At 41.2% G+C, this 10318-nt stretch overlaps 1 protein-coding gene across 1 annotated transcript in view; it reads right to left on the bottom strand.

Annotated features, from left to right (window-relative positions):
* Window positions 1-239: 239 nt before the first annotated feature.
* The window catches only part of LOC123038038 (monocarboxylate transporter 13), a 48417-nt gene continuing 38338 nt past the window's right edge, over window positions 240-10318 (bottom strand). The window contains exons 3-5 of the mRNA XM_044461488.1: window positions 2399-2623; window positions 2217-2343; window positions 240-2160 (exon numbers count right to left, since the gene is read on the bottom strand). Of these exons, the coding sequence (XP_044317423.1) occupies window positions 636-2160; window positions 2217-2343; window positions 2399-2623 (1877 nt within the window). The 3' untranslated portion in view covers window positions 240-635. The remainder of the gene's footprint in view (window positions 2161-2216; window positions 2344-2398; window positions 2624-10318) is intronic.

The raw sequence follows: 10318 nt of genomic DNA, 5'->3' as shown, positions 1-10318 counted from the left end.
AACATGCTAAATTTGCTGTGGCCCACGCCTTACAGTATTGGTTCCTTTTGGTATAGGATATTGAAGATCGAAAAGATTCAAATGCCTATAACCAAAAAACATTTATGGCATTACAAGCGTTTGTCGAAATACTTTCGTTAACAGAATTATGTATCTTTCATGAAAAATAATTTGATTGACTAATAAAATGTTCACAAAACCAAGTTTCTTAAGAGTTATGCGTACAACGAATTAATTCTTTCTTTTTCGGTGTATTTTTATTTTTGCAGATTTTTTTGTTTTATTTTTCGTTTATTTTGTTTTGGCATATTTATAGAAAAAATAGTTATAAAATCGTTACTTTTTATCAACTCTCATTGGATTCCTTTTAATTTTTATGCGGTCTAGGCCATCATAGTATTGGTATTAAGTAAATAATAATTGTAGTATTATATAATGTAATAGTGACGACTAACCAGTAATACAAAAAAAAGCAGCTGAAAGAAACAAATTAACAGTTTCCAAAACTTTGATGCGCCTGCATAATTTTGGCCGTTTACAGCATGTACACTTAACTATATCTTTGTTTGTACGCAATTTAAAGCCTAAAATCTAGTTGTTATTGTACGTCGTTTGATACAAGAGTTTTCGCCCGATTAGTGGATATGGACAGCCTCTTCATCAATTTGTGCCTCTAGTTGCTCTTCCGTTTTTGCTTTGCGTCGATTAATCCAAGGCATGAAGCTCCAAAGACTGGCTCCGGCCAACAGCGTCAAACCAAGAGCGTGGAAGAGAGGATTATAATCATTGACCGCCTCAAACCAATAGTTACATAGTGGGGGTCCAACCAACTGAAGCAAGCCATTAACGAAAAGGCTTATACCATAAGATGACGTAAGTCGTTCTGTGCCAAGCATGTCTGCCATGATTACGGCAGTAATTCCCACGTAAATTCCTGAAGCGAGCCCAAAAAGTGCGCACCAGAAGCAAACCGAACTGTATGACCATGCAAAAGGTAAAAACGCAAGGGAAAGACCTGAAATTGACAAGCCGCCAACAAAGTACCAGGTCTTAGGTATATATCCCATGTCGGAAAGTGCTGACCCACCAATACGTCCAATTAGGTCAGTGGCTGAAACAACTGAAAGCAGATACGCAGATAATGATTTGTTGAAGCCCCTGGCTTCTCCAAAACTGGGCAGCAAAATGATAAAGTTTGTGTAACTGATTGCATTCGTCGAATTCGAGATTAATATGACCAAGTACATCGGGTCTTTTAACAGGCTGAGATCAAAAAACTTCAATCGTTGTGAAGGTAGCGCTTTGCTCCTGGTTGCAACATCAGTCTGTGATCCGTCTGGTCCGGTCGAACCGCCTGCAACGCCCGTTCCACTACTAGTCATTGAACGAAGAGACAAGTGGGAGGAGAATTCCTTCGGCTGGAATGACAGTGTGCTGCCATGGTATGGTGTGCTGACGTATAAAAAACTGCTGGTTGAGGGGGAGCGCTTGGATAACCGCGACTTTGACGAGTTCCTTAAAGTAAGCTTGTTCGAGCTTGATCGGTCCTCTGGTACAGCGTACAAGGAAGACTGTGAATTTAACTGGCCAGGTGTAAATGTCTGATTCCGTTGGGGTAGCCTCACTGGTGTACTAATCTTACGAGATCGAGGCTGAAACTCGTCTCCAGGCTTTGAGTAGCTTTGGACAACCGCTGCGGAAGCGCTCCGTACAAACTGTAGCTTCTCATCCTCCGGAAGATACAGAGGTGATGGAGGGGTATTGAAAGGTAACAACTGTTTCTCTGCCTGCTCATTGTTTGAGGCGGACTCGTCGACATTCTCGAACTTCATTACGATGCCAATATCTTCCTCTTCGGGAATGTCCTCTAAGGACTGACGTGCACGCCGTACTCGTATCATGTGCTGCTCAACAGGCTCATAGAAAAGCGCAGCTACAAATACGTTTAGAGTGATGCCACCCATGATTAGACAGGAACCGTGGTAGCCGTAGGTCTCTAGTAGCCAGCGGAGAAGGGGCGGAAGAATAATGCTGCCCAACGCGCTGCCTGAGATGCACAAGCCATTAGCCAAGCCGCGTAGCTTTGCAAAGTACGACGTCACAATATAGACTGTGGGTGGAAAAGAGAGACCAGCCCCAATTCCCACCAGAACGCCATAGCTGGAAAACAAAATCATGGATTACTTTCAATTCTGTATTGCTGGCGTTATATTTACCTGATATACAAGTACTCAATAGATGATGCCCAAAAGGAAAGTATCATTCCTAGTGATGCAGAGGCCCCACCAAGAAGGGTGACTGTACGATACGAGTACTTTACAGACAATATGCTTGAAACGGGACCTACAAATGACATCACATCACTATTTTGCAATTGACTAGTGCTGTTGACACTTACCTAACGAACTGTAAAGAAAATAGCACAGCGCCGGTATCCATGCAGCCTTTGTGGGTGAAGAGTTAAAAGCCTCAGTAAATTCCGAAAATAATACTCCGAAACTTTTGATGGTACCGGGGATAAGAATGTTTGTCAAGCACGAACCCAGTAGCACCAGCCAGCCCCAGCCGCCATCAGGCGGAACAAGGTCATATTCTCTGTCATCTTTCTTGTTGAGTAAACTTACTGTGTATAGATAGAAAAGATAAAAATGGTTAAGAACTAAAAAAACACGGCTTATATAACATTATCTCTAATTATGGCCCGTTTAACGTATTCTTAATGATTGGCACTTTTAAAGTTGACCAAAATTGTTTGTTGTTGCATAACCAAACATAACCGGGAATCCATATGTCCGCCGAGTGCCGTCTACGCAGACGCCTTCGACCCAGTGGTGATGCAAGATGTCTTGCCAGACAGTTTGCATGTGTGAGCAGACGTTCCTGGTATCGACTTGAGGATTTACAAATCGTCTCCGTTACCGTCGGCACTCCTGTGTCCTGGATTATAACTCGGTTTTCTACATAATGGTGCCACTTCACCCCTAGCATCCTCCTGAGAGCCTTTGTAATGCATGTTTGCACCCTTTTTAGTGACGAATCACAGGCCGTGCCCCAGCAAGTGTTTCCCCAGTTTAAAGTTGGAAGGACAATGGCCTTAAAAAGCCGCACCTTAGCTTCAAGGGATAGGCCGCTGCCTGGACGAAGGAGCCAGTCCATTTTGTCAAGTTTTGTTCTTGCTGATCTACAAACTCGATCAATTTGTCCCTTCCAACAAAGGCGACGGTCTAAGGTAACTCCGAGGTACATCACCTTACCTTCGTGCTTGAGCCTATTCCCATCAATGTAAAGGCTACACCACTGGGTCGACGGCGTCTCCGCAGACGACACCCGGCAGACTTATGGATTCTCGGCCGTGACAGACACGGTCGTCTTCTGCAAAAACACATCTTGATTAACTTTTGACCGGCTATGACCACACCTGATTTGCTCAAGAATGAAGCACCCGTTACCCGCTTATTTTGGGATCCTTAGAAATAATTCGTCAATACACGAAAACAAGGTCCATCCTTGTGAGGCGTGTTCAATTACCTATAAAAAAAAAAAAAAACTGTCGGCTCTCCCGGGTCCTGGAACATAACTCGATTTTCCACATAATGGTGCCACTTCCCCCCCAGCATCCTCCTGAGAGCCTTTGTAATGGACCTTTTTAGAGATGAATCACAGGCCGCTCCCCAGCAAGTGATTCCCCAGTTTAAAGTTGAAAGGACAATGGCCTTAAAGAGCCTTAATCCCCAAACAACTATAAGTAATGTAGAATGTATCAGAAATTATCTTCCGATTTAAACAAAATATTTATTGATAAGAAGGTATTGTAACGACCTGTTTCATTAATTTCTGCTCGCTACGTAAACGTGCGGCTAGCTCAGAGAGGTTGTGAGTTCGTTCCACCAAATTTATATTGAGTGACCGCCCGTGACCAAAGGATAACGCCAGAAATGATTAGGTTGGTGCTGGTTTATTGTTTCACTAAAATATAGCCTTATTGCTATTAATCTGCTACGTTGCTTCTGGCCCGCTGCTGCGTTGCTCCTGGCGTGCTGCTGCGTCGCTCCTGGCTTACCACTGCGTCGCTCCTGGCCTGCTACTGCGCTGCTTCGGCTTGCTGCTCCGGGTGACTGAGATCGGGACGGCTCCACCAAAAACCCTGGATGTGATACGAGTTTCCCTACCGGGGCCGGCAAGGTGTATCGCCTAGCAGGTGAACCGAAGTTACGCATTATCGCCTAGCCACCTTTATCGCCTGGCTTCCGGAGTTCAGCTTGGACTTTGTCGAGAAGATGTATCGCCTAGCAGGTAGAACAAAGTTCACCCTTATCGCCTAGCCACCTTTTTCGCCTGACACCGCGCAAGGACTCCCTAAGTTTGATTTCACCACGACCTAGCACCGTTGGATCTCAGCGTTGTAGCCTCAGCCTTGTAGACTTGTCGTCGTTCGGCGTCTCGACTTTGCGATCTTGATCCTTGGGCACTTCGGTTTCGATTTGAACTTATTCCGCGTTCACGCACTCGCTCTGATTCTCGCACTCGTACTGTCCCGAGCTGCGCTTTCGCCGTCCTTTTTATAGGCGCTGTAGGTGCCGTTATTTCCCTCGGGTCCAAGGTCCACTGAGGTACCGTTAATTCACGGTGTGTCCTCTTTTGGGAGGGTCCGAAGTCCGCCAATTTACCGTATGACCTCGTTGCCCTTGCCATATGATGGTCCAAGGTCCGAATGTTTCCCGTTTGACCTACATTTCTCCGGCTTTCTCGCCTCCTCCGCTGTTGCTAGGCCGATCTACTGCATCGGGATTTGTGGGGAGTTTAAGACTCCTCACAGTATTGTGGTGTTCTTTAGGCAAAAGCAACATTTCAAAAAGTCAATTGGTTTATAAAAAATAAATTCGAGATCATCGGCTATAAGATACTCTTTACTTTGCTTCCCAATTAAAAACAAGAGATAACGCTATAGTCGAGTGCCTTGACTATTAGATACCCGTTACTCAGCTAAACAACTTAATATAAATTTGCTATTGTATTGCGCCATCTACCCCAAGACATTGGTACCACGGGCCATGAAAGGCGGAAATGTAGGCGCTAGCCAGGCTTAAGCGTTTAATGGGTTTTTGGGCGTTAGAGTGGGCGTGGCAAACTTTTATTAGGCCAATCGATAGGTATTGACGAAACAAATACATATCAATTAAAATTTTCATAATAGCATCAAAACTGTGGCCACAGCTTGTGGCTTGTGGGCGTCAGAGGGGGCGTGGCACCATTTTGAAACAAACTTGCGCTGCGTAGGAACTCCTAAAATCTACATACAAAATTCCAATCCTCTAGCTTTTATAGTTTCCGAGATCTCAGCGTTCATACGGACAAACAGACGGACATGGCTAGATCGACTCGGCTAGTGATCCTGAACAAGAATATATATACTTTATAGGGTCGGAAACGCTTACTCTACGAGTAACGGGTATAAAAATACATTATCTAAAGGATAAATTTCCCCAGGTAACGCTGTCGAAAATATCGATAATTGGCCAAAAATCCCGAATGAATAACATTACACCTAAAAGCACATGACCATGCTATTCGCGCGAGATTTGTACATACTTAGCAAAATCAAGTTAATCACAGGATTCCGATAGCAAGTTATCGGATCTAGGAACGCTTTTAAAGAAGGAGCCCAGAGTGATTCATAACGTAAAAATGATTTATAAATTACACAATTTATAGACCAAAAATGAATTACAAAAATTTGACAGAATTAAATTATGACAACTTGGTGGCTTAGTTTAACCTTTATTTCTCTATCCTTACATAAAAGAAAGCGTTACCGACCTAATGAGGTATATTTATAATCAGCACTATCCGAGGCGATTAAGCCCTATCTTTCCTTATGAACGTCCAAATCTCGGAAACTAAAAGAGCTTAGAGAAAAATAAAAAAGCGTTTGCCCACATCTAAAAAATAGTTCATTCTGACAAAAACGAGCCCACCTCTTAAAACAAAATTTTTTTTATCAAAATCATTTCCCTACCCCTTAAAAATCGTTATTCGTTAATCCGCCTTCAATTTAATAATACAAATTATTAATAATACAGCCAAATACATATCGAAATTTTTAATTTACAATTATTTTATTTGAAGTCTTGTGACAATACGAACAACTTATACATCAGTAAAAACGTCATGTGACGGTGTCATGGGTGAAAAGCGAACATCCTATACAAATTGAGCTGATTGAGTGGATTGGCTATTTGGTGAAACATGCATGTATGTAACTTCAAGCCTCGTTGTTCTATAAGTGTGCTCCTGTAATGGTTTTCGTGCAAAGGGAGTTGTCTTTTAACCATTACAAAAGAAGCGCCCAAAGTGTAGGCAACGAACAAAGAAAGGCATTAAAAGAAATAAAGGAAATTTTGAATTTAACACCAACATCCGTTAAGCCTTATTCGTTCAAAGGTATGTCTGATCAATTTAAATCATTGTTGGAGAAACCTCTGGAATACAGCTGATGACGTGGTAGAAAACTGAATAGAGCCGTCCGAAGTATGCGAAAAAATTGTTTTATGAAGTAAAATAAGAATCTTGTAATAGGGATGTTACATTGCAATCTTTACTGCCCGGAATAATAATCCTTTTTGCATTGACGTACTGTCCTTATTAAAGACAAAATATTTAAATAATTGTAGGAAAAGTTAAAGATTTGCGTATATATAAAAAAATATATATGTATTAGTACCCCTAAAAACATTGAAAATTCATAACTGTGAGTGAAATAAATTAGAGTAATATGCCAAAGAATGAAAGTAGTTTTTTTCACAGACTCTGTATATTGAATGGGCTTGATAGATCTCGCCAGATTTGTAACCATAACCACTAACCATACAACATACAGACTAATCATTTCATACAACGAAAGTGGTCACAAAATTTTTGAATCGGGAGGTCCCATAGCTGGTAGCGGCAGGCCCCGGACACTTCGTGTGCCTTCGGGTTTTTTTCGTTCTCATTCTTATTCTCATTTTGACGCTCGCGCGCTCATTACTCGAGTTCATGATACAATAACATTCGTTTTTTAAAGGAAAAGGTTGTCTGAGGACGAATTTTTTACAGAATTAACCCTTGAGCAACATAACTATTTGCAATGTGTGCCGCAAACACGTCGATAGCGTAAAATTTTTAAAGGCACCTAAACTTTTGGAAAAAAGAGCGCTGTGGGAGGAGTCGCTGAGATACTTTTAAAATAACAAAGAATGTAAAAGAAACTTTAATAATCGCAGCCGAAAATGTTAGTATAAGTTTGGACATAAAAAATTTTTATTTTAAGATTAGAATATATTTTAGAATTAAGAATCTTTACAAAAGACTTAGCATTCAAAGACAAAAACAACGCCTAATTTCAAATTCCAAATTATTAAAAATTAAATTATAAAAAAAAAATAAACTCCTTTTACTATGAAAGGCACGAAAAAAACCCCTGAACCATCTAAGGGTTAATCCACACATTCTATTGTCGCTCTGCTCGCACTTACTAAACAGTTCCCATTTCACTCGCACTCATTGTTATAATAGTAGAGGTACCAGATTTTGCCGACGAGACTACCTTATGTTATTGTATCATGATCGAAATGAAATGATCGCACACATGCATCCCTGTATGAGAATGCATGAACACGCATACATACAAAGCCCAATTCAAGCGCAGGGCAACCTTCTTCAATGCGCGTCTCTGCGACTGAACGACCGAACTCGAGTAATGAGCGCGCGGGCGTCAAAATAAGAATTAGAACGAGAGCGAAAAAAAACCCGAAGGCACACGAAGTGTCCGGGGCCTGCCGCTACCAGCTGTGGGGCCTCCCGATTTGAAAATTTTGTGACCATTTTCGTTGTATGAAATGACCAGTCTATATGTTGTATGGTTAGTGCCATAACGTAACAAGAAATAGTCTTATGGAATTCGTTCCAAGAGACGCTTTGGGGCAAAACACAGAAAACGATTCCAACGGAAGATTGTTATTATCCAGCGGACAAAAGAAAAAAAAGAAAAGAGTACCGGAGTCAGAGGTTGCCGCTAATAACACCAGTTACACCTAGAGACGAAAATATAGAAAATTCTTATAATTCTGAGGATAATAGGCATTCCAATTCAATAGAGCAAAAGATCAAAGCAATCGAATATCAATTGAAAATGCAGCTAATATTGAACCAGAGTGGGGTAGAAGTATAACGCTTAAATGAAGAAGCTCCTCCTTTCGTTCCATATGGTTCCCAAGGCCAAAATAATCAAGAAAGAGTGAGCAAAAGTAATAACATCAGTGCAGATATTGGAAAAGTAGTAAATATTATGAGTGGTTGGAAATTATAGTATAATGACTCTAGAAATGGCATGCCTGTCGGTAAATTTATTTATATGGTGACTGCCTGAACAGGTGATTGTTTGTCCACTAAATTTGAATACTTTTTATTGGGAGAGTGAATGATTCTTGAGGTAACTCGAAGAGAAGCTTTTAGTGAAGATTACAATCGAAAAGTAAATGAAATATGTATAGACCATCGAAGTACAAACGATTAGTTAATGGAAAATGAAATTTGTGAAATAAAAGAAGATAAAGCTGATTATATGAAAATACTGTGTTCGAATTTTAGAAGATATGGACATAAATTCATAGATTGTCAATCTGAAAGGAAAATTTTTTGTATGGGATGTGGTACGGAAAATGTGAAACGACCAAATAGCGAATTCTATCAGAAAAACAGATGGTGGAATGAATATGACAACACCATTTATAGTTCCAATCCAAAAACTGATTAATTTGATAGACTTAACTCATCCATCGCCAAAGTACAATAATAAAATAAATTAAATATTGAAATACACATATATATTGCTATTAAGACCAAGATATGTATTTGAATGTTAACATGGAGAAACTAAACTTATTTAATACAATGGTGTACTAAAAGAAAACAAATTCGACGAGCACAGGGGTCGGTACACTGGCCGCCGGAAGGGGCACATTGTCGTAGCTGCGTTGATTCTGCAGGGTAGTGGCAGATCCGGCTGCTCCGGCTTCGCGAGACTTTTCTTCTGGAGCCTCCGCTTGATGAGCGCCCGCACTTGGTCGAAGAAGCGCTCGTTGAGATTCACACCTTGCCCCAGATCCACGACCAATTCCGATGGCAGCCGGTTGCTGCTGCTGGGCGCCACACAACCGAGGCTAATGGCCAGCAGTGCCACGAACAGGAGGCGCGACATTTTCTGGAAGTCCTGCGATTTTCTTCACCAAAAAAACTAGGATTTGGATTCTAACTGCGCTCACTCGATTTTCCACACTGCCAACATCTGTTGGCGGTGTCTATTTGTTAGGCTGGCAATAGATTAACTGACTTTGGCCCAAACACACACTTGCACACGCACTCCCACGCTGTTCGATTTTCGGTTTCAATGCGACGCCTGCGCTTTAGTCCTGCACAGTGGGACAAAATGAACATTTGAAGAGAAAAACATCATTCAGAAAGAGGGATGTATTCAATGAAAAGAAACGTCTTATTAGTAAAAGTTATTTCATTTCCTAACAAAAATTCCTTAAGGGTTAACACACCAAATTTCTTGCATTGAAAAGTGTTAACAAGGTTGGGCGGGTAATATAGAGCACTTCCACCAAGCTCATACAAATAAAATATTACGCATAAACATAACTAAAAATGTAACACCTAGGTTAGCACATAAATTGTTTTATCATTTCGTTAGCTAGTTTTGAGACCCAACCGAAACCAAAGCCCCCACCAATTTACATTAGGGAGAAAAGCTCGAACGCCCTGGTCAACAAAATTGTTGCGCTGGTCGGGGACGGAAATTTTCATGTTGTTCCGATCATTAAAGGGAATATTCACGAAACCAAACTTCAGAACAACTCCGAAGAACCCTTCCGAGCTGGTTCTAAATAACTGGAGGAAGCTAAGAAAAACTACTACACGTACCAACTGAATAACTTGCAAGTTGTACTAAAAGGGATCGAGCCCGAGCCCCCAATGAAGTTATCGATGCCCTCAAAGAAAATGGTTTTTCTGCAAAAAACGTTAGTAACATCATTAACAGGAACAAAAAGCCGCACCCACTTTTCAAAATAGAGCTGGAGCCAGACAGAAGAGTCTTGAAGAAAAATGAAGTGCACCCCATCTATAACCTGCAATACCTATTGCACCGAAGAATTAAGGTGGAAGAACCACATAAAAGGAACGGCCCAGTTCAATGTACAAACTGTCTTCAAGGTCGAGCTGGAGCCAGACAGCAGAACTTTAAAAAATAACACAGTGCACCGGATCTACAAGTTGC

The sequence above is a fragment of the Drosophila rhopaloa genome, unplaced genomic scaffold (genome assembly GCF_018152115.1).
Source record: "Drosophila rhopaloa isolate 14029-0021.01 unplaced genomic scaffold, ASM1815211v1 contig_36, whole genome shotgun sequence".
NCBI lineage: Eukaryota > Metazoa > Arthropoda > Insecta > Diptera > Drosophilidae > Drosophila > Drosophila rhopaloa.
This window is presented reverse-complemented; position numbering and strand designations above follow the sequence as displayed.